Source organism: Dama dama, chromosome 18 (assembly GCF_033118175.1).
Source record: "Dama dama isolate Ldn47 chromosome 18, ASM3311817v1, whole genome shotgun sequence".
Lineage (NCBI taxonomy): Eukaryota > Metazoa > Chordata > Mammalia > Artiodactyla > Cervidae > Dama > Dama dama.
Genome location: NC_083698.1, coordinates 63,408,747 through 63,434,261, shown reverse-complemented (window position 1 = coordinate 63,434,261; position 25,515 = coordinate 63,408,747). Strand labels below are relative to the sequence as shown.

Below are 25,515 nucleotides of genomic sequence, written 5' to 3'. Positions count from 1 at the left end.
CTTTCGCCAGGGGATCTTCTCAGCCCAGGGATTGAACCCAGGTCTCCTGTATTGCAGCAGATTCTTTACCATCTGAGTCACCAGGGAAGTCTGGACCAACTATTTGCAGGATAATTATGCGAGGAGGAGACCAGGGCAGGTTCTAGACCAGGGAGAGTTCTCTTTGGGTCAGAGAAGCGCTCCTTATGACAGAGCATGAGGGCAGGGAGAGAGCAGAAGAAAGAGAGAGAGAGGCTTTAGACAGCTCGTGACTTACTCTGTCCCTCACCCTCCCTCATTTCTAGCAGTGCACCTGCTGGAATGGCTTGTCCTTGCCTCCTTCCATGTTCCCCGGTGTGTCTAGGGTCCAAGATCACCCCTGTGCTGTCCTACACACCCTTTTCCATTGTTCTAAACAAGTGTTGCTGTGACTTCCTCACCAGCTTCCTTGTAGGAGCCAGCGCTTCTCATTTTGGAGAATGACACTGTGAGGCCCGCAGCCACGGGCCTGCCCTCTACATTGTAGGCTACACCACCTTACCTGTACTCTGTATTTGGCTGTTCTGAGCATCAGGCAGCTCTGTCTCATTTACTGAAATTCAGGGTGACAGAAATCTAGTTTTTCCTCCCCACAATCAAGATTATATTTCTGAGATTCCCCTTCCTTCCTATTTTGAAACAGTTTCCAAGAAAAGGAAGGAACAGAGATGTTTTCACTCTAGGATCTGAAAACCAGAAGACCTCCTTGAACTCAATGTTGTTTTGAAAAGTGTTTTCTTTTTTTTTTTTTTTTTATTAGTTGGAGGCTAATTACTTCACAACATTTCAGTGGGTTTTGTCATACATTGATATGAATCAGCCATAGAGTTACACGTATTCCCCATCCCGATCTCCCCTCCCACCTCCCTCCCCACCCGATTCCTCTGGGTCTTCCCAGTGCACCAGGCCTGAGCACTTGTCTCATGCATCCCACCTGGGCTGGTGATCTGTTTCACTATAGATAGTATACATGCTGTTCTTTTGAAATATCCCACCCTCACCTTCTCCCACAGAGTTCAAAAGTCTGTTCTGTATTTCTGTGTCTCTTTTTCTGTTTTGCATATAGGGTTATCATTACCATCTTTCTAAATTCCATATATATGTGTTAGTATGCTGTAATGTTCTTTATCTTTCTGGCTTACTTCACTCTGTATAATGGGCTCCAGTTTCATCCATCTCATTAGGACTGGTTCAAATGAATTCTTTTTAATGGCTGAGTAATATTCCATGGTGTATATGTACCACAGCTTCCTTATCCATTCATCTGCTGATGGGCATCTAGGTTGCTTCCATGTCCTGGCTATTATAAACAGTGCTGCGATGAACATTGGGGTGCACGTGTCTCTTTCAGATCTGGTTTCCTCAGTGTGTATGCCCAGAAGTGGGATTGCTGGGTTGAAAAGTGTTTTCTAATTTAAAAGATTAAAGTCTCATCGCTGCTGCCCTGTAGGCCAAGTGTCTCCTTTGCCAAGAAGCCACCATATCCTTAATTTAAAAATTACATTTGAAAGAACATTGCTTTTTAGAGAGGACTATAGACTATTTTTTACTTGTTTAATGCTTATCTCAAAGTACTTATTTGGTCCTTACACTTATGCAAATCAGGGAAGAAGGAATATGTTTTACATTTTTATAGAAGGAGAAATGGATGACCATTAAAACCAGAACTAGAGACCTGTTCTCCCAACTGTTAAACTATTCTTCTCTGATGACAGCATTTCTAACATGCCAGGTGAAGCTTTTCCAGTGAGCACTGTAAACTTTGAGAATCCCACATCCAGAAGATATTTTATTCCCATACCATAATAAGGCCTGAACTTCTCTTGAGGCTCAGCTGGTAAAGAATCCACCAGTAATGCAGGAGACCTGGGTTCGATTCCTGGGTTGGGAAGATCCCCTGGAGAAGGGAAAGGCTACCCACTCCAGTAACAGTTGGACAGAAATTTCTCCTGCCATTTTCTTCCCTTCCTATTTTAGTTGGTAATATTTTTCTCAAAGTGTCAAGATAATGATTTCATCCGTAGACACAATAAATGTGCTGCTGCCAAGCCATGTCTCCATCTTTTGCTTGAGTAGTTGGCATGACCCCTGATATGTATGTTTTCTATTTCCTCCCCATAGCAACACCAAAACAATGGTATTCAGCATTACCTTTGGCCTTGGCAATACCAAGATACCTAAGACGTAGTTCCTATCTTTGAAACTTCAAGGAGCCCATGGTCCAGTGAAGGGAGACACATCGACATGTGAAAGAAAATTGCGAGTCCCCAGTGCTGTAATAAAATTGCGAACAAAGTACTATTGGAGCAGTTAGCTCTGACAAAGGGAGAAGAAAATCTGTACAGAGAAGTTGGCGCCTGAGTGTGTTTTAAAGGATTGGTGGGAATTTTCCAGGTGGTGAAAGCCATCATATGCAGCCTGCATAGCATGGGCAAACACACAGAGATATAAAGGATATGTAACAATGTCACAAATGCAGTGTGAGCAAAGGGTAGGATTCGTAGAACTGATTGGAGGATGAGATGGAGAACTGGACTCCATAGCAAAGAGCCTTTAGGAAAGGAGCCTGTGTGAATCAGGGAGTGATGCCGTGTCGTCTGAGAGGTGAGACTTCCAGTGAGTGTATCAGGCTTGGCTGTCAGTGAAGTGTGCTCGCTGCCGTGGGACAGAATGTGCCAGGTGACAGAGCTGATGATGCCTCCTGGCTGCAGGTTGTTTGAGGTTCGAGCAGAACTTCAAGCTGGACAGGGAACTAGAGGCACCAGAACTTGAACCAGGCATCCTTATCTGACCCAAGTTGCAGCAGTTATTCCTACTGTGAAAATCCTTTAACTCTTCTGAAGTCTTAGAAGTAAAACTAGATCAGAAAGGATGTGTCTTGTAGACTTGTTCCCTGTGGCCCTCTCTAGTCGGTACATTATTTCCTCAGTGAGTCTCAGAACAGCATTTTAAGAGTATTCACAGTCCCAGGGGAAGAGTGACCACCTCAGCCTTAGAAAGTAAAAAACATCTTCCTTATAAAAATCTCTTGTTGTTTGTTGTTGTTCAGTCACTAAGTCATATCTGACTTTTTGCCATCCAGTGGACTGCAGCAAGCTGGGTTCCTCTGTCCTTCACTATCTCTTAGAATTTGCTCAAATTCATGTCCACTGAGTTGGTGATACTATCTAGACATCTCATCCTCTGCCGCCCCCTTCTCCTTTTGCCTTCAATCTTTCCCAGCATCAAGGTCTTTTCCAGTGATGATATAATAGATTCGAGAGGTGGTAGTTTATTTTATAAAATGACTCGTTATTTTATAACATTGATTATGGATTTCCACTGAATAATAACCTCCTTTTGTATCCTTAAAGCATAGCTTGATTCTTCCAAAATTAGAGATGCCATTTTTCAGAAGCATAGCTGTTATATAAAATGAGGCTTGCTTATAAATGTGTGATTAATATCATGTATTTTTAATTAGCCTCATTCTTCTTTTAGCTAATTCAAGACAGAAAAAAGCAAAAAGAAAACACGAAATCAACATTTTCTCCTTTCACTCTTGGGAACCACGCAGACAATGATTTTTGTGGTATTTAGTGATAATTTAAATGCCTGAATCAATGATAAATATTACCAATATCTTTACTTATATCCTTTCACCTAATACTGTTCAGTTATTATAATGAATTCAGTGATTTGGGAACAAACTTGTGATTCAGGAAGAGTCTTATAGAAGGAAACCAATTTCTGAGCTCATTGTAGATATGACTTAGTACCTTTCATATTAGGTTGTGGTTAAAGTTTATCTTGGTTTTACAACACTCATGGACCATATGCATTCACCCTTTAAGCATTTCATGTGTGTGCCTGCTAAGTCACTTCAGTCGCGTCTGACTCTTTGCGACCCTATGGTCTGTAGCCCACCAGGCTCCTCTGCCCATGGGATTCTCCAGGCAATACTGGAATGGGCTGTCGTGCCCTCCTCTGGGGGATCTTCGCAACCCAGGGATCGAACCAGAGTCTCTTACGTCTCCTGCATTGGCAGGCAGGTTCTTCTACCACTAGTGCCACCTGGGAAGCATTTCAGCAGATAATTAACTGTCACATCCAGTCAGACCTGAACAGATTCAGCTTCAGGAGGTGTGGTTGGCACGTGTGTATCTCAGGTGTGGGAAGCCCTTCATGTCACCTGTGTGAAAGGTGAATGGCGCGCAGCTCCATTTCTGTCTCCTTCGTGTGTCAACTCCAGTCCTAAGTAGAGTGCCATTTTCAGCCTGCTGAGATGAACTGGGTCTACAGAAGAAAGAGCCTTCTCAGTAGAGGACACAACTCTCATCTATGTGGGGCAGGGCATTTCATCATCCTGGTTGTTAAAGAACAGGGCTATTCAGACTTTAGTGAGCACAAAATCTCTTGTTGGCAAGAGACTCGAAAATTCCAATTTAGTAGGTCTGAGGTGGAGACCACGCACTCTTACAACATTCTAGAGCTACTCAAGGTGTGGTTCCCAGATCAGCACTTCAGGCCCCACCTGGAAATTTGTTAGAAATGCAGAATTTCAGGCCCCACCCTAGACCTACTGAATCAGAATCACATTTTAACAGGACCCCTTGGGCAATTTATCCTCCATCACAGTTGGGAAACACTGCTCCAGACCACTGTTCCCCAGAGGACCAAGGTTTAGGTTTCACTAAGGAAGCCTGAAATGAGTTTGGATGGTATACAGGTGAACATTTTATTTTAATAATCATTAAGTTGATTTTTATTATCACTATCTATTGATGGCAAGTGGTATTGACTTCCATTTATGGTAATAATTTAGTTTCTTTTGCAAAGTAACAATTAACTGAAAGTTAATTCAGGTGGTGTGTGGATGTGGTTAAAAACTATAAAAGTCATAGGTTTACAAGTGTTTTAAGTTAATATGATGCTTAAGAACGTGGACTCTGGAGCCTGACACCTCAGATTTGAATGCCAGCTCTTCCAGTAATTCACTCTGTTACTTTAAGCAGGTTTCTTAACCTCTCTGGGCCTCAATTTCCTCATCTGAAAGATAGCAGTAATGGTATTATCCATCTGATTAGGATACTCTGGGGCTTAAACGGGTTTATATATGAAAAGTGTTAAGGATAGGGCCTGGCACATAGCAAGGGTTGTGTCAGGACTAACTTATCTTACTATCATCTAGAACACCAATGTTCAAGAATTTATTTTATCCTGTGCTTTTTATTTCTCCCTGCCCTATCCCCTGCTTCCTTTCCTACTCAGATCAACATGCCCCACTACCCCCAAAAGGCTAAATATTCTAGGAATTTTGTACTATTGAGGGTGAGAGCACCAACTTCCACTTGCCCAATAAGTGGGCAGTCTTCACTGAGCAAGGTGGAGGGTGGGGCATGAGAGCTTCCAGGTGGGAAGTCCCAGGAGAGGACTCTGCCCAGAGAATTCGCTCTGAAACAATGAGGAAGTGACAACAGAAAGTGACCACTTGTAAATCATTTTCGCCATTACCTGGAGAGAAGATTTTTTAAAGTTCTTTATTCTTTTACTTATAGCTTTGGCAGTTTTACCACATATTTTTAGAGAACCTCTTTGTGTGTGCCTTGTATGCTCATGCACTCTTGGGTTGTGATTTCCTGGCCACGAAGCACCTTTGATAAATAAATGACTGATTGATAGAGTGTCAGGACCATGCTGAAACCTTGATGTGAGAGATGAATGGTCTCACAGTGTTCTCCCACCTGCATTAGTTCAGAGGTGACAAATCTCTCTTCTCTTTTCCCGACTTCATAACCAAAGAAACAAGGAATTAAGTTGGACAGTGTCAAAACATAAAAAGTCATGAGTGCCCAGAGAACCTTATTTTCAGATTCCTATTCTAATATATTTTTAGAACCAGCAAAAGACACTTTTGTCAAATAGTAGCAGTAATCCTTGCTTATATATTAAAAAATAGGCACATTTTCTATTTGTGAACAGCTGTGATCTGACAAACTATTCTCGGGGAGAAAAGTGATGATGACAAGGGCAACTAGTGTGTAAAATTATCAACCATGAGTTATTTCTCTCTGAAATAACTCAAAAAGCTCAGCTGGTATACATATATATTTAACTTTTTAATATAAAAACATAGGCAAGTTCAGTCCATCTCTGTCTCTGAATGAGGACAGATTGATCAAGTAGGGAATGAAGGGGAGAGGAGGGGAGGGGTAGATGAGGAAGTTCATCACCTGTACAAGCAGGCATCAGTTCTTCTGCCCCAGCCCCACCCCTCACTGGCTCTCTGTAAAGCAGTTGGCTTCTGGCATCTTGTGTGTCCTTGGATGACCTGCAGACATGTTCTGTTGACCCACTGGTTTTCAAAAATGCTTTTATTTGGTTTTACTTTAAAATTGGGTTTCACACGAAAGTCTGGATATGGAGACTTTGGGGGGAAAAAAATGGGAAGATCTGGTCAATACTGGACTTGCATAACCATTGCATATCAAGCAGCCAGAGTTGAGGGAGCGCTTCTGCTTCAGGCCCAGGTCTTCTCTCCCATTGGCCTGGCTTCTCCACACCTTACCTTCCACTGTTTCCTCACCTCTGAGTCCATGGTCACAGTGGTCAGTTCTCTGCCTGCAAGCGGTGCTAGCAACAGGAATTCATGGCTTCTGGCTGAGGGAGCCAGGACTCACAATAGAAGAAATTCCTCAGGCTTAGGAAAAGTGTTCAAAAGATGGTAAACGGCCACACGCCAGATGTCCCACCTCGACCCAAGGAAGGAGACACTTGCAGAATAGTGTCTCGAAGCCCCTCTGTGGTTCCAGCCTTTTCTTATTCTCTTCCAAACATGTAAAGTCTCACAGCTGCTTGCATTGTTCTACTTCTGTTATCTCTGCTGATGTGCTCCTTCTTCAACAGGAACCGACTCTTACAGCCACCTTTCTACCTGTTGAAAAATGCAATAGTTTCTATGAAATGTTTATTTATTGTCCCCCTTCCTTGTGTTTGAATTGATGATAACATTCCTTGGCACTCCACACCTCTCTTGGAGCATTTATTCTCCTCCACCTTCTATTATAGTTATTGTGGCAGTGAAGGAGGGGGTGTGATAAGATAAATGCAGCTTCAGTTAAGTGTCTGCTTTGTGTCAGGACCTGTATTATAGTCTTTGTTTTAATTGTGATAACAGACTAAGAATTAAGCATGGTAACTATTTTACAAATAAAGTGAGACGGGTTAAGTATGGGGTTGGCCAAAAGGTCCATTTGGGTTTTTCATACCATTCAATGGGAAAAACCCGAATGAACTTTTTGAGCAAGTCAGTAACTTGACTGAAGCCACACAACTGGGAAAAAGCAGTGGCAGAAGTAGAACCCAAGTCTGATTGTAAGACCAGCACTGTCCCCCATAGTCAGAGTCTCATGTGTTGACAGTGCTCTATATTCCATTTGCCACCCTCTCCTCTAACGGTGTTTGACTATCTTACCTACATCTTGATGCTGACTTTCAGGATTATTTCATGAGTTGGGAGAAAATATGAAAGCCTTTGAGAATCTTTTTTATCCTAATCACTTTTAATACACTACAGAGCAAAATGACATTTTTTAAGGTATTGGGAGAGCGCAAAGCATCAGAGAGCTCAGGGTACAGCCTGTGACTTCCTGGAGCTCTGCATTCTTAACTGTCAGATTTTAACAAATTATGCTCTAGATAATTGCTTAATTATTATATCTGTCAAGAAAAAGCCTTTACCACCATCAAGTGCTAGATGTAAAAAATATGCTTTCATGTTAGAGCTTGAAAAATCATTCCTTTGATTTCAGCGAGACAGAAGCCCAGTGACACCTGGTCACCCTCAGATTTGTAAAGGTAAACCTAGATGGAAAATAAAGGATGCTAAGGTTAGAGGGGAAGCACATGGAAGAGTTATACTTTCCTGAAGAAGGTCCTTCTCACCCGAGGGTCTCAGAAATACTTCAAGATCTTTGCAAGATGGAAGCAGAGAAGTAATATGATCTGAATTATACCAAGTTAATAAAACAAATGCAGTTTTGAATCAGAAAGGACAGGGCTCTTATGAAGCTCTGATACTCTTTCTGAAACTTAGTAGAAACTACATGAACTCTCTGAGACGAAATTTGGTTCTTTATGGAAATGTCAATGTCTACCACAGAATTGTTGAAAGGATTAATTAAAACAGCATACCTAGGTACCTAATGCAGTCCTGAGTACGTATAGGAGATTAAAAAAGTCACAACCAAAAGGGGTCAATCCTCATTATTCATGGATTCCACAGTTTGCTAATTACCTATTCCGTACACTTATCCTTCCTGCTTCATCATATCCAGGTTCCCAACTGAAGTTGAACAAGGCAGCACTCTGCCTTCTGGTTACAACTCTCACCCCGTAAACAAGTGTCCTGTTCGCGTTCTACTTACCACCATGTTTTTCAAAATGTTGTGCATGTTGTTGGTGATTTCGTTTCCGTGGCCCCCCAGTTGTAGTGAAGTGATGCTTAGTGCTCCTGAATGCAGGAAGGCTATGACGTGCCTTATGGAGAAAAATATAAAGAGCTTCCCAGGTGGTGGTAGTGAAAAGTAATCTACCTGCCAATACAGGAGACACACAGGGCATGAGTTTGATCCCTGGGTTGGGAAGATCCCCTGGAGGAGGAAATGGCAACCCACTCCAGTATTCTTGCCTGGGAAATTCCACCGGCAGAGGAGCCTGACAGGCTACAGTCTATGGCCGCAAAGAGTCAGACATGACTGAGCAATTGAACACACACACACACACACACACACACACATACAGAGGCAAGAATTATAAAACAGTCTATATGAAACAAGGTATCTTTAATGAGAAACACAAGTATATAAAACAAAGCTATATGTTTATCAGCTGACAAAAATCTTGTTACCAGAGGCTCTCATAAGCCTAATCCTGTATCTTTTCTAGGAGTGGTGGTTCAGGTATTTGCTAACTCAGTCTTCATGGCAACTATACCATGAATAATGAATGAAAATCAGCTCTAAACATGGTTATGGGAGGAGGGTGAAGAAGGAGAGGTCAATAGGAAGGTTGGGATTGACATAAACATACTACTATTAATATATGTAAAATAGATAACTAATAAAGATCATGATGCAAACGGTAAAGGCTGTTGGTAAATCAAAAATAAAAGCTAGAATACTATAAATGAATTGGGATTTTACATTGAAGAAACAGAGGCACAGGCCTTGTTCCAGTCTTCCAGTGACTAGAAGGACAGAAAAACAAAATTACGCTTGCTTACGTCTGAGGTTTATTTCTATTTCTAGATTTTAAAACATTCACAGACATATGCATGCAAACACATTCTACAGAGCAATGCCATATTTATCTGGAGATCAGACATCCTCCAATATTAACTCTTGGAAACATAACCATATTTGCAGAATCATACCCCAAAGCCCTCCATGCAGCAAATACTGGATATAAAGCCTTTGGGGAGAAGTGTCAGGCTCCCACCCAGATGATAGTGTAGAGCTAACAACAGAAGAACAGCAGGAAAAGTAAGAGTGACAACAGAAAGAAGCAGGAAAATAACTAATGCCCATGTAAGCCTGGCTGCGGGCTGGCAACCTGAGTGACCATTGAGCCTGCAACATTCAGAAAAGGTTGAATTTCATTCCATTTGCTCTGCTTAGGAAAATGGGAGTATGTGCAGAATACTTTTAAATTGCATCCAAAATGATAGATGTTTAATGCTTAAAGAGGTAGACTCTGTTACTTGAAATAGTTGTTATGGAATGAAGTGTTGCTATTTATGTATTCACATGTTCTATTATATTGAGACATAAATAGCTAAATTTTTATCAGTTTTGTTACCTAATTCTCTCTAAAATCTGGCTATTTCTTTCAGTCTCTAGCAGTAGACACAATGCCTGCCTCACAGTGGTTATTCTGTATTTATTGAAAGAAGAGTGAATGAATGGCAAGTGAATCAAACTACCCATAAAATCTGTATGTTTGTGTGACGTGTGCATGAATAAAGACATCCAAGTTTAAAGCTCTGCCTTTTCTCCTTTCCAGAGCGGAGACCGTTGTCTTGGGACCATTCATAAGAAAGAGACGCCTACGCCGTGACATATGCCAGTGCCGCCGCCTCCTCCTCCTCCTCCTCCTCCTCCGCTGCCTCCACCTCCCCCACCTCTGGGGGCTCCTCCCCCTCCCCCACCGTCAGCACCCCCGGTAAGACCTGTTTGGGTTTTTTTCTGTCTGTTTTACTGGAATACGCTTGAGCAGGTTTTAAATGTTCAAAATCAGCCATCACCCAGCTCCTCTAGGGCAGGTGCCATCTTAGGTAGCTAGCTCTATGGTGCCAGGGTCTAACTCCAAACCAGTCTGGCTACGTATTTCCCTCCCAGTTCTTTGGCAGCCCCCACCCTCTACCCTAGCGTCCTCTACAGATGTCTACGTGATTTTTAATTCACGCTGCTCAATATAATCTTCCTGAGTCTCCCTAATCAACTCTTCCATCTCACGGGAAACCTCAGTTGAGAGTCTGCAATGAGTCAAGGAGGCCTGCTCACATCAAGTTCCCGGTTATGATCTGGATGTTGATAACAGTAGCTTGGGCTTCAGCCGCCCGGTTCTGGGACCAAGTAAGAGAAGTGGCATATGAAATGCCACAACAAAATGTGCTAAGTCATTTCAGTTGTCTCCAACTCTTTGCAACCCCATGGACTTTGCCCACCAGGCTCCTCTGTCCATGGGATCCTCCAGGCAAGGATACTGGAGTGGATCCCCTTCTCCAGAGGATCCTCCCAAACCTGGAATCGATCCGAACCTGGAATCGAACCCTTGTCTCTTATGTCTCCTGCGCTGGTAGGCAGGTTCTTTACCACTAGTGCCACCAGCATCTCTAAATGAAATCTCCCCTCCTGCACAAGACTGAATTCGGTCTGTTTCAGTGTGTGTTGCTGATACTCTCTCTTGGTGTAATAGTTTGCTTTGAGTTTAGAAGGAGAGGCACAGGAAGTGGTTATTGTGTTTTAGAACAGGCCGTCTCACCCTTAGCACTGTGGACACTTGTGGCCAGGTCGTTTTTTTTTTTTGGGGGGGGGGGGGTCCTGTGCATTGCAGGTTGTTTAGCAGCATCCCTGGCCTCTACCCACTAGTTGCACCCCCAATTATGACCATCGAAAATGTCCCTAAACATCGCCAAATGCTCCCTTGAGGGCAAAATCTTCTCACTTCCCTTGCTTTTAGAAGAATGTTCATGCTTAATGCTCATCGCAAGCCCTTCCTCAGAGGAAACCCCAGAGCACTTCTCATGTCCTCATCCTCCAACTCAGAGCCAGGTCTGGCACAAGAACCGCCGCTCCTGTTTTCAGTGGAAGATGAAAGATACAGATGCCATGGCGATAAGGCGTGCAGAGGCAGGGCTGCCCAGGGGTGATGTGAGCCAAGTCAGCAACAGCCAGGAATACAGCCTTACCTGCCATTCTCTTCCCCCACCCAGGTGCACTCCTCCCCTCAGATCCGCAGATGACATGACCTTGGCAGTATAGGTTATGAAGGGAGGGCCTGAGACCCTGCTGCCACAGATACTGGCCATGGTGAGAGCAAGGGTGTGCCTGAGGTCACAGGTCACCCCATGACGTTCGCCTGGCACCTTGACCGTATCTGAAGTGCAGGGGCATAGACCTGCCGGAAACTTGGCCCTTGCCCTTGAAGACAGCGGAAAGAAAGCACGAACATACTGTGAGTTGTATCTGAAAGCTCTCTGACCAATACATAGAAAGAATAAGAATGAGTACTGATGTTCCACTGCTGAATTGGACACAAGGAAAGCATGGAATGGACAGTTTATAAGTGAAAGAAACATAACGTAAAACTATAATATGGGTCTTACACAGACCTGCTGGTCCTGAAGAAGCACAACTTAAAATAACTTCAAGTACCATGATATACCCATAGACTTAGCTAGAATAAATAAACTTACCAAAACCTATATTGTTGGGGATTTGGGAAAATAAGCCCTCTTAAACATGGCTGAAAAGTGAAAGTGTTAGTTGCTCAGTTGCGTCCAACCCTGTGCAGCCCCATGGACTGTAGCCCTCCAGGCTTCTCTGTCCATGGGATTTCCCAGGCAAGAATACTGGAGTGAGTTCCCATTTCCATCTCCAGGGGATCTACCCAATCCAGGGATCAAACCCATGTCTCCTGTGTCTCCTGCACTGCAGGCAGATTCTGTGCTGGTGACATTCAAATACGGGACTCAAATGTTAAATGAGTCCTTCTGGAGTGTTCTGACAAAAAAACACCAAACCTGAATGTACCCCTTTCTCCCCTGACAATCAAGTAGTTTCATTTTTGAAACTGACTCAAGAATTTAACCCTGAAGGAACCAAGAAAGAATTTATACAAAGGATGTGCACAGCAAAGCTATTTATTCTAGTGAAAAATTAAATCATAAATGATTTGTGAGAACTAAATGAACTACATTGTCAAGCTGTTAATTAAAAATTACATTATGCCATATTGTTAATTAAAAATTACATTTGTAACTATGCTGATTATAGAAAGTAGATATAGAATGATGAATTAAAGGCAATGCATATGTTGTGCACCATGAATCAGCTATATATGTAGTAAATAGAAAAGATCAAGAGAATTTTGAATGTTGATAGTAAAATTTTACTTTTCATTAGGGAATTCTTTTTCTTTTAAGATGGTTAGGTTCTTATAAACAAAAATAATTCCACATTTGGATAATTTTTTGCATTTCCTCTCTCATTTCTAAATTGTTTTTGTTATGCCTCTTATGGAGGAACTAATCAATTTAAGAGGAAACTAGCCAAGTAAACTTAAATATTTTTAAAACACATCTTTTTACAATCTGGGAAAAATATTTATAACGCATATATTAGGCAAAGAATTAACAGCGTTAGCATATAATGGATCTTATAGATCAATATGGAAAGATGAGTAGAAAAATGAGCCCAGGATGTGACCAGGTAGGATAAATACAAATGTTTCAACCTCACTACAATTGAATAAACACAAGTCAAAATAATTAGAAACCATTTCATCTATCAGTTTGGTGATGGAACTTTTTAAATGTTGCCTGAGTGTTAGGAATCAGGCACTTCTCACTTTTTTTTTAGTGGTTTATTTATTTACTGACCCCCTTCCCACTTATTCACCCCCATCACACACAAGGCTGGATGACTTAAGAAGCCTGTGACATGATGAATGGGCTTTAGGTTCTTTTGGTTCTAATGCTTGTTTTCCAGGTAAGCCACAAAGGCACTTATATATCAGGCACTTATTACTCTTAATAGGAGCAAAAATTGGTATAATTCCCTAAAACACAATTTGTTAATATGGATCAAATCCCTTTAAAAAGTGGATGACCAAGTTTCACTTCAACTAATTTCCTTTAAGTAACTCATCATAGTATACAGAAATATTTATCTATAGCATATTAATGAAAGCAGTACTTATGATAGCAACCAAAAAAAATAGAAACAATCTAAATATTTAAAACCAGAAGGTTCAATAAAAAATGATTATATAATCCACAAAACAGTATTCTAGGTACCCATTGAAAATCATATCAAATTTATTTTGTGACTTCCAATATAATGATTGACTCAGGCAAGGATCATGCATCAAACCTAAAACCACATAGTGGAAGATTTGGGGAACAGAATAAACGGAGGATCCCAAGTATAACTCACAGACTACTTCTCATTACAAAGCGGAAAATGTACCTTTGATATGGATCAAACTTCGTATCACCTGTCATTATCACAAGCCTTTTGCTGTGATGAAGAAATTCACAGCAATACCCTGCAGTAACCTGCCAAAAATGAGTGTTCTTTGAGCAGGCAACTAGACACATCCAGAATGTGGGACCTTCTACAATAGAGGCTGCCATCTAGAGCAGAGCCCGTGGTCAAGTTTTAGTACAGCCCTCGAGCTAAGAATGGTGTTTGCATTTTCCAGTGATTGGGAAAAAATGAAAAGAAAAATAATGTTTCATGACACATGAAAAATATATGAAATTCAAATTTCAGTCAATAAATAAAATTTTATTAGACCACAGCCATGCTTATTAAGTTACATATTGTCTCCGGCTGTTTCTATGCTACAGTGACAGAGCACCAATTAAACAATTTGTGATTTCCCTTAAAAAAAAAAAGATTTCCCTTTTCCCTAGTTGACCTGTGTTTTTAAAATTATATACAGTTATTATATTTTGAATTCCATCAATAAAAATTTAGTGGAAATGTGTGGAGTTTTTTGTTTTAATACTTACAGAATAGGCTTCCCAGGTGGCACAGTGGTAGATAATCTGCCTGCCAAGCAGGGGATGCAGGAGACACAGTTTCAATCCCTGGGTTGGGAAGATCCCCTAGAGAAGGGAATGGCAACCCACTCTAGTATTCTTGCCTGGAGAATTCCATGGACCGAGAAGCCTTGCAGGCTACAGCCAATGGGGCTGCAGAGTCAGACACAAGTTAGCGACTAAGCAGGGTTAGGAAATGAAGTTAAACTCTTTGTAGGCAGTGTTCAGGACTTTGAAACATCTATGCTCATGGACCCGCATGGCAGATTTTATTATATGTCATCTTTGCAAGGAGGAGGCATTTTGTGTAATATGTATGATCAGACTTCACCTTAGCTCTGGAAGACCCAGGGATTAGACCAAGGCTAAACATTTAATTTTTTCTCTCCCAACTTCTCATCTTTCCCCTTCACCTCCTCCCCTGGATGTGCATCTATTGGAAATGAGAAAAGGGCTGATGGGGCTTTCTGAAGTCTGGAGCAGGCTCTAACTAAAAACTAGCCCTCATCATCTGTTTTCCCATCTTTTCTTGCCCTGACTTCCCTGTCTTTCGAGCTCCATTCCTTTGTCTCATCCCACTGAAATCCAGTTGTTGTTGTTTAGTTGCTAAGTCATGTCTGACTCTTTGCAAACCCATGGACTGAAGCATGCCAGGCTTCCCTGTCCTTCACTATCTTCTGGAGTTTGCTCAAGCTCATATCCATTGAGTCGTGATGCCACCCAACCATACCATCCTCTGTTGTCCCCTTCTCCTTCTGCCCTCATTCTTTCCCAGCATCAGAATCTTTTCCAGTGAGTCGACTCTTTGCATCAGGTGGCCTAAGTATTGGAGCTTCAGCTTCAGCATCAGTCCTTCCAATGAATATTCAGGGTTGATTTCTTTTACGATTGACTGGTTTGATCTCCTTGCTGTCCAAAGGACTCTCAGGAGTTTTCTCCAGCACCACAATTCGAAAGCATCCATTCTTTGGTGCTCAGCCTTCTTTATGGTCCAGTTCTCACATCTGTGGGCTTCCCTTGTGGCTCAGCTGGTAAAGAATCCACCTGCAATGTGGGAGATCTGGGTTCGATCCCTGGGTTGGGAAGATCACCTGGAGAAGGGAAAGGCTACCCACTCCAGTATTCTGGCCTAGAGAATTCCATGGACTATATAGTCCATGGGGTCGCAAAGAGTTGGATAGAACTGAGTGACTTTTACTTCACTTCACTTCACTTCACTTCACATCCATACATGACAACTGGAAAAACCATAGCTTTGAGTAAATGGACCTTTGTTGGCAAAGTGATGTCTCTGCTTTTTAAGATGCTGTCTAGGTTTATCATAGTTTTTCTTCCAAGGAGCAGGCATCTTTTAATTTCATGGTTGCAGTCACTGTCCGCAGTGATTTTGAAGCCCACGAAAATAAGATCTGTCACTGTTTCCACTTTTTCCCCATCTATTTGCCATGAAGTGATGGGACCATATGCTAATCCAGTAACAATATAAAAATTGCTCGCTTGATACCTTGGTCCACTTACAATGGAATTATTGTTGTGTTAGTTAGAGGATGTAACTTTTTAAAAGAGCTAAAGAAAATACAATGGATTTGATTTTTGAAATGCAGCAGAATTTTTAGTGAGCTTTTGTATTCAGATCTACTTTGGCCACTTAGTAGTGTCCAAGAGGTAAGAATGAACTCCTTGAGGGCCTGTAATTTCTTTTTTTTTTTTTGGTCACAATTGTATAACATTGTCTACAAGAGAGAAAAGGACTATACCTGTTTCTGACCAGCTGATAAATTCTTTGGCATGGGGTTGCCGAGACAAAGCCTGACAGTGGGGTCATGGCCACAGCAGTTGTATTTATTTTAAAAGAAAATTTGCAAATTTTTGTAGCATTGTTTTTAATGTTGTTGTTCCAACTTAAACATTGCAAGGAAGAAACAGTAATCATAGGGGGGACCTGTGTCTTCTTATTTAAAATCAAAAGGGAAACTGGCTTGATAATAATTTATTTTCTATGAAAACCAAAACTCTAAGTAGAAACACATCATGGTGCCAGGTACTCCTCTGCCTGCGTTCCAGGGGGTAACATTTAATACAGTGCTGGAGGGAAATTATATACAAGGAGAAACATATTGTGGCCCCTCATTGTTCTGTCCCCTCGTTACTCTGTGCCAAAGTCTTTATTTGCATTCAGGAGACTCAGTGAGACAATTTTGCTCCTTGTAGTGCGAGGATTGCATGATTCATGGGTGCAGTAGACTTCCCAGTGTCAGAAAATACCAGCTGAGGCTAATATTGGGAGGTTTTCCCACCGTCTCTAGGATGCAGGAGCTCATGTGGTATAAAAAACATGTCAGTCTGTGAAAGGAAATGTGGAAAATGGAGCGATATCTGAAGCCCCAAGGGAGGCTCTTTTGGAGTTTTGTTTGCTGTGGTTTAAGAAAAAAGCAGAGGTCGGGGGCCCTAGGTGGAAACAGGCTCAGTAGAATTGCATACCCTATATTCTGGAAAAGGTAATTTGCATGTTGACTGGTGCATTTAGAATACTGAGAGGCTTAAAAATCTTAAATACTGTCACTCAGATTCTCCTGACACTCTGGCACTTTGATTACTGTCATTAATAAGGGATTGAGAACGTTGGTTTACCCAGGGTAGACAGTCGCCACTGGGATGAGGAAAAGGCTCGTGCATGAGGCCAAACTATTAGGATAAGATTCAGTTGATATTCGGTCCCTGCTTAACAGTTTGCAAAAGTGCACGTTTGTCTCCAAGTTATTTTAAGGACATGATTTTCTCTTTCTCCTCTCTGTTTGCACCCTTAAGCAGTAGCACAGCTTCAGTGAAAAACGGAGGCCGTCTGCAGCAGATTTACATGGTCTGCGAGAGAGGTGTGTCAGGACCCGTCACTCATACTTCCAAAGGGCCATTCAGGACAGTATTTAAATATGTTTCTTTTTCACAACTGTCAGGTGGGAGGGGTGACAAGAGAAAAAGGAGAAGCCCGCAGTGGGGTTCTAGAGGCAGCGATTGTCCATGCAGAATGCCTTGGCGAGAAAAGCCTGCGAGGGTTCGTCAGAGGCCTTTATCAAATGTCACAGGTGCCCAGGAGCCTCAGCCACTGTCACGCAGCATCTGAGCCAGGGTACACGGCAAAAAGCAGCCATGGGCTGTTAGGCCAGAAGGTGGCCCTCAAAACCCTCCACCATCTCAGTAGCAGCAATCACTAGCCTACAAACCGGAGCTTCGTTTTATACCTGAAGCTGCTGGCTCTTTGCCTTTGAAATCTTCTACAATTACAGTGTAACCATTCCTAGAAAAACTGCCAGTGAATCACTCCCCCTACCCGGGGGTGTCTTTTCATACGTGCATTGTTGTATGGAGGAGAGCCACTACGATTTGGTGTACCTGGGCCCTTGGGAGCCATGTACCTCTTTCCCCAAACTGCTCTTTCCTTTCTTGTCATAAAAGGGAAAAAACGACCAATTGCAGGCTGTTGCTGGCAATCGGATATCCAGCCCTGACCTGGTTGAGAAAGCTATAAGCCAGTGGCAAGGGATGTTGGGACCCTCCCAGCAAATGGCCAAGCACTCACTTAACGTGGATTGTCTACGTTGGGGGGCTTTCTAGGTGGCGCAGTGGTAAAGAATCTGCCTGCCAGTGCTGGAGATGCAAGAGATTTGGGTTCCATCCCTGGGTGGGGAAGATGCTTTGGAGAAGCAATTGGCAACCCACTCCAATATTCTCCTGGAGAATTCCATGGACAGAGGAGCCTGGTAGGCTACAGTCCATGGGGTTGCAAAGTGTTTGACACGACTGAGCACACACATGTTTACAGCAATCCGATGAGATGGGATGATAGCGCTGTTTTGCAGATGGGAAAACTGAGGCACAGAGAGATCTCCAAGGTGCCCAGTGTCATATAGCCAGCACGGGGCAGAGGCTGGCTTCTTCCCCAGGCTCTCTGAATGCCTTGCTGCTCCGTGCTCTGCTACTTCCAAATGTGTATACAGGTGGAATGAGCAGCCCTGATGACTATAGCCTCCAACACTTACGTGGTCTTTACTGTATGCCTTGTGTTGTTCTAAGGTGCTTAGCACATAATCGAGTTAAGCCTCACAGTAACACTTTGAGGCAGGTACTGGTGTCATTCTCAGAGTTAACTAAGGCACGGAGGGGAAGTGACTTAGCCTGGATCACACAGCCAGTCACTGGCAGAGCCATGGTTTGCACACCGGCAAAATGGCACCAGAATCCCTGTTCTGAGCCATGAAACCAGCTGCCTGTGATGTAGACCTTCTCAGGGGTACCACCACCTCTTGAATCTAAGAGCCAGGAAGTCCATGGTCTCCCATTCTCACACCTGAGACAGAGCTCTCATGTTTCTCCCTGTATGCTGAAGCCTCCTCCTTAGATTGCTCTTTTATTTTTTTCTTGCCTTTTCTTTTCTTTATGGTTCCATCATTTCCTCTCACTTGCTTGTTGGTTTTTTTTCTTTTTTTAATGGAAAAAGCATATTGCAAGGTGTCCTCTGAGTAAAGCCCATGGTTTAAAAGCAGAGAATCAACTTTAAAGAGGCAGGTGCAATGCAAAGGAACTCAGTTTGATCTTGATCTTGTCATTAGTTTGCAGCTAGGCTCTTGATGGGCTCGGGAAAGTGGGGTCTCTGCTAATGCTGCTAGGCACACAGTGGGCACTCTGAGTTCAGTGACCCAAGACTGTCCTTCACCTTGACCAAGCTGTCATGCAAATTTACGGAGCTTTTGCTGCACAGAATTAACTGTGTCTGCTTCTGAAGAGTTTAGAACCTGAATCCGGAGATGACTAGGCTTTTAGGGCTTCCTTGGTGACTCAGTGGTAAAGAATCTGCCTGCAATGCAAGAGACATGGGTTCGATCCCTGGGTGGGGAAGATCCCCTGGAGACAGGAATGGCTACCCACTCCAGTATTCTTGCCTGGGAAATCCCATGGAGAGAGGAACCTGGTGGGCTACCGTCCAAGGTGTCTCAAAGAATCAGACACGACTTAGCAACTAAACAACAATAACATGTCACAGAAGTGCTGAAAGTACAGTGGGTTATTCCCAGACCAAAACTTTGTCCCTTGCATTGATTCTTCACTGTGTATTTCCTGCATATGAGGTCCTTGACGTCTCATCTTTAAAGAGCCCTTGTGCCCTCTGCATTAGTCACCATTTTCCTAAGCTTACTTCTCTGAGCATCGGGCACTGGATGGGTTTTGCTAATGCTTTGGGATCTCTCCTGAACAGATGAGTCTAGGGATGAAAGGAGCCAGTGAGCAATTAGTGAGTGAACTCTGAGACAGGGAGTCTGTGCCATGGTCAGTTCAAGGCACATAGTAAGCACTCAATATCTATCCTAACTTCCTGAACTAGTGAGTTGAGTGAAGATACTGTAATTTACAAAGCAAACTCACTGTGAACTAACCACCCAACACTTGACATCTTCCACCTGTGTAAGCCTTCAGAGCCAGATGCATTCTATGTTGTGTCCTGTCAGAACACTATCAACACATTCACATGTTACCAAGAATATTTTGTAAAGCAAACTCAGTTAGATCAGAAGTAACACATTCAGGGCTAGCACAAGTTAACACCTGGGTTTTATTTCTAAAGTCATTAAATGTCCTTTGGCACAATCCGCCCCATTCTAATTTGTTATTGTTTCTAGAAGAATAGACTTTGGACCTTGGCTTTACATAAAGACTTTTTTAAAAACCCAGGGAAAGCAACACAGTGTACCCAATCTTGTACATGATAATAATAGATTCCTATTTGAATAAGGTCTGTTCCCAGTGCAGGAGTGTGAATGTGTTTTCAAGCTGGTGAAAGCAGGACTCCACCTGTACCACAGCCGGCATTTAAAACACAAAGGTGAAAAGCATGTCAATTCCTGTGTCATCATCCGTTGAGCCTCTAGTGTGCCAGGCTGTCAGTTTCAATAGGGATCACACGATGGTGCAGTGTGGTGTGTTCCTTCAAGCACAGAAACAAAGGCCTGTGGGCCGTAGAGTCCTACAGCTTGGAAACTGAATCTGTGCTGTGTCATTTATTAGTTCTGTGGTGTCTAGCAAATTATCAAGCAACTCAGAACCTCAGTTTCCTCATCTGCAAATGGAATAATAACTGCTACTTCCTAGGGAACAGCCCCTAGAGTGGAAGCTTCAGAAAGGGAGGGATTTTTGTCTGTTTTGCTCAGTATATCGTTAACCCCTGAGCAATGCCTGCATGTAGTAGGCAGTCATCATGTATGTGTTGAATGCACAAATCTGGGGTTGTTGTGAGGTTCTAATGAGATAACAAGAGAAGCTGTTGTTTACCTGCTTAGTAAACGGCATCTACTCTTATCTCAGGGACCAGGAAACAGCTGGGTAAGTAATCAAATCTGGGACAAAGTTGAGGGCAGAGGCTCCTGTGGTTAGTGCTGCAGGAGGTCAGAGACCAGCCGTCAAGATCAAGGCTGGAAGCCTGAGCTTTTCAAAGTGAGGAGTCAGGCCAGGAGTCTGAAAAAAGTCCCCAAATTGGAAGGCCAAGGTTACTGCTTCTAGGTTTCAGAGGTTCTAAGTCCACGGTGCCTGGTACCTACCCTTATAGCATGATCGGAAGAGCTAGCTCAGTGATCTGCCTTCTTTCCTCTCACGGGCTCACACTGCATTGAGTGGCCTGAGTCCATAGGGTACCAGCGTGAGGCACCTGGACTCACCCACAGATTAGAGCAGTGAGCCCTTGACTATGGGATTGCAGCTCTGATCACAGCATTCGTTGTGATCAGGTGTGTGTGGAGACCTGAGCGGTGGAGGATGTGTCTTATAGGAGCCACTCTAGTGAAATAAATGGCAGCCTGATTCAAATATTTTAAACATTTAGAGGAGGCTCTGTTTTCTCAGCTGCTGTTTGGTTTGTCATTTTATTAGCAGCCTTCATAGTAGCAGGCCAAGAGGCTGCCTAAGGGTAGGGCACACGTTTCCCTGGAAGGTTTAATGGTGATGCTTGTGCAGGAATTCTAGATGCCCTGGCTCTGAGCACCTAGCTAAAGCAAAGATGTTCTTTGGGCTTTGGGGCGCCTCAGGGATGCTGAGATTCAAATGCTATGGCTTGGCCTTTCTCTTTGTGGCCCAAACTTTCATTTAAAACAATATTGAAGTATTAATATGTCTCACTATGATTATATATTTTTTATTTTCCCTTTTATATCTTCTGATTTTTGCTTTATGTATCTTTGTTTCTTTGTTGTTAAGGTGTCTAATGGTTTATGATGTCTATCTTCTTTGTGAATTGAACCTTTTATCATTAAAAATATTCATCTTTGTTTCACTTTTTAAAAATAAGTAAATTAAAAAAAAAACTCTATTCTGGTTTCTCTTCAGATCATATAAATCTTTTATCTTTATAAAACTCTACTGTTAGACCAGGAGAATTTGAATACTGGTGGGATATTGTTTGATATGAAGAAATTATAATTAATTTTATTTAATAATATTGTTGCATTTTAAAGAGCATTTTTCTTTGATATCATACAATGTTGGATATATATTTTTAAAATTTATTTAGAATGTATGTTTTTTTAACAAGTGGGGATTTGGAGGGGAAAAGCAGGTTAGGATACAGATAGAACAAGACTGGCTGTGAGTTGATAACTGTTGAAGCTGGATGATGGTACATGGGGACTCATTCTATGACTTAGATTTTGTATATGCTAATGTTCCATAATAAAAAAAAATTTTAATGAACATCAGCAACCTTAAAATATGCAAAGTAGAGATGATTTAACAGAACCAAGGAGGGAATTATGTAGCATGCTTTCACTAATTCCATTGGATGTTTGAGACCAAATAGTACATGGTTTTTAAAAAATATTTATTCATTTATTTATTTGGCCGCATCAGGTCTTTGTTGCATCATGTGGGATCTTTTGTTGGGGCACATGACCTCTAGTTGTGGCACCCTGCTGCTCCAGGGTGTGTGGGATCCTGGTTCCCTAACCAGTGATCGAACCTGCATCCCTTGCATTGCAAGGCAGATTCCCAACCACTGGCAAGTCCCAGCTGTTTAATTTTTAAAAGGTAAGACTTATGAAGGCATAGAATCTGCTTAAAATTACCTATGTTGCCTCCTTCTGCCATATAATCTGGTTCCTGGTTTTCTAGAGATTCATGTTAAGGCTTTTAGCACCACTACCAGCAGAGGTGTCACCTCTAATCATTGAGTTGATTTATGGAATTTTTTTTCCTTCTGAGATTTAGAATTGCAACAGGTGACTTTTTAAAAAAAATCTTTTTTCAAATTACTTTTATTTTGTATTTATTTTTAATTGGAGGATAATTGCAATATTGCTTGGTTTCTGCCACACATCATCATGAATCAGCCATAGCTATACATATGCTCCCTCCCTCTTGAACCTCCCTCCCCATCCCACCCCAACATGTAACTTTGAATTGGAATGTCAGGGAAGCTGTGAGGCTGGCAGCTACTATCTCCCTTGCTACTTTTTATTGAAATAAGCCTTGAGACCTAACTCAAACACCAGATAACTAACAATGGTTTGTAAAACTATTGCATGTACTGTCCTCTGCCCGGGTGCAAGGACACCCAGTATTCAGCTGCTGTTTCCTCCTCAGACAAAGCACAGAGGATGTGGTGGGAATTACTGAAGCAAAACTTTCCCAGGTGGCAACTCTTCCTAACACGGAGGTCACCCAGATAGGGAAAAATGTTCACCTTCAGCATTCTCTTCGCTCTAACGCAATGGTTGTCTGCAGAAGGATTGCAGAGGATGGTGAGGGAAAATGACCTTTAAAACCCACTCTGAGGCAAAACCTTTGGCCTTGGAGACAGCTTGGAAAGTATGTTATGGTTTAAAAAAAAAAAAAACACAAACCTTGTGGGTTCCTGAGTAGGTGACCAGCTATTCTCAAGAGATCAGATCCTAGGCACTCAGGGACTATCTTAAACCTTACAACTGTGAAATACAGATTCTCTTTTTTACCCTTTTGGCATTGCAGACTGTCAGATTTTCTGGCAGATATTATTGGTTTGACTGGAAGGGGGGAAAGTGCAATAATGCTGGGACTCAGATCTGTAACAGGGAGGAAGGCTCAGCACACAGGGCACAACCCACTCCTGTAGCTCAGGGGCCCTCCCGCAAAGACGACTGAGGGCTGGTAAATGAGTTGTGCTTTTTGACCACTAACTCACAACTACCGCTAAAAATGCTCACCAAAAGTACATTGTTGTATACAATAGTAAGGATTTTAAAAAAAAGAAGCTGGCTATTAAGGGAGAAAGACTCACTGGAAACATGCTCTGTCTTTGCTCACTTCTTCAAAGGCTATCATGGAGATCTGGACCCACCCCTGGGAGCACATTACCCTCCTTCCCCACCTGGAGAATCACTGCAGACAGCTAGGGTGGAGTTGGGGAAAAGTGGAAAGTCACCAGCAATAACAGTGATGATTCCAGGTGGGGGTTAGAACACAGGCTCTAGGGAGAATATGAGGAACCATTGAGATCACATATGAAAACTCGAAGCACACCACAACAGCGCATGCATCCTTGTTTGGCTCTTAGGTGGAATGAATGGACATATGGCAGCTGTGTTTGGATACATTGTTCTGGAACGTGTCACTTTAAGGCCAGGAGAACCAAGACCAGCAAGGATCACCCAAGCACCCAGTTCCCCAACCCTCTGTTTGACGTCCAGAGTACTAACCCTCGCCCCACCCACCACCTGCTGTAACTTTTTGGGTGTTGTCACTTTCTAGGTGATGGGTCCCTTACCTTCTTGATTTCAGGAATCAGTGCATTTCACCAAACCTCTGGTTCTCTTTCCTGCCAAATGTAGTTGTCCATTATCACATACTTGGGGTTTCTGCCTTAAGGTTAGGAGGATAGGCCTGGAAAAAAAAGAGTACGTTCAAACTCACTTTTTGGCATGGACGCTTTCCCAATTGCAATTAAAATTGGGTGTGCGTGCTCAGTCGCTTCTGTCGTGACTCTTTGCGACCCTATTGACTATAGCCCACTGGACTCCTCTGTTCATGGCATTCTTCAGGCAAGAATACTAGAGTGTGCCCTCAGGGGATCTTCCCAACTAAAGGACTGAACCCACATTTCCTGTGTCTCCTGCCACTGCGCTCGATCTTCACCGCTGAGCCACCAGGGAAGCCCAATTAAAACAGTGAAAGTGAAAGTCACTCAGTCGTGTCTGACTCTTTGCGACCCCCATGGACTATATACAGTCCATGGAATTCTCCAGGCCAGAATACTGGAGAGGGTAGCCTTTCCCTTCTCCAGGGGATCTTCCCAACCCAGGGATCAAACCCAGGTCTCCACAAGGAAATTAAAATAGTGCTTGTGTATTATTATCCAAAACAGTGATCCTCTAACATACTACTGCAAACAGGTTGACAGTTGAATGAACACCTTCCCGTGGAGTCACTCTTTCCATACCCTCTGTGAGAAAGAGAAGATCACAGTCTAATTTGAGGTTTCCCTAAAAGCAGACTTGGAGACAAAGGTTTGGGTCTCAAGTAGTTTATTTAGAAGGTGATTCCCGGAAGCTCTGGCATGGGAGTAGGAAGCGAGGTAGTGGAAGGAAGAAAACTGTGGAGAGTGTGTGGGAAATTGGGCTGCCTCCTGGAGAGAAAACATGCCAGCCTTGCCCTGTTTATTCCCTCATGGAATAATCAGTGCCTGTGTGATGCCTGGGCTTGGGCGCTGCTTCAGAAATTCATGTTCCGTGAATGAGAGTGCACCCTCTCTGGTGCTTGCTGGTGACACCAAAGCTCATATTAAACAGCCAGGCCACCTGCTGGTGGTGACATCTACATAAGAGGAATTTTCAAGGTTGCACCAGAGATGTGCTTTTCCCAGAAATTTCTCTGTATTTATAGAACACTATTTTGAGGCCCTCAAAAGAATTCTCAGCTGTGGCTCAGTTCTTTGGTCCTCAGTGAGATGAAATTAGAAGCTAAAATATGCAGTGTGGCATTCCCATGTGCATTATTAACATTTACCAATAATTATCAGTATGAATGTTTCATTATAGATAATACTGTGTGACAACAAGTGGGCTAATTTTAATACCTGTTTGACCTTGTCACACTGTTATCATGAGTCAGGGTAAATCCGGTGTCCTGTTTTACAAACAAGCTCAGGCCCTCTAAGATGTGCAGAAGACCTCGAAGCA

General features: G+C 42.6%; 1 protein-coding gene across 1 annotated transcript in view; it reads left to right on the top strand.

The window, feature by feature from the left end:
- The window catches only part of WIPF3 (WAS/WASL interacting protein family member 3), a 76,790-nt gene that overhangs the window by 12,012 nt on the left and 39,263 nt on the right, over positions 1–25,515 (top strand). The window contains exon 2 of the mRNA XM_061165451.1: positions 10,060–10,218. Within this exon, the coding sequence (XP_061021434.1) occupies positions 10,117–10,218 (102 nt within the window). The 5' untranslated portion in view covers positions 10,060–10,116. The remainder of the gene's footprint in view (positions 1–10,059; positions 10,219–25,515) is intronic.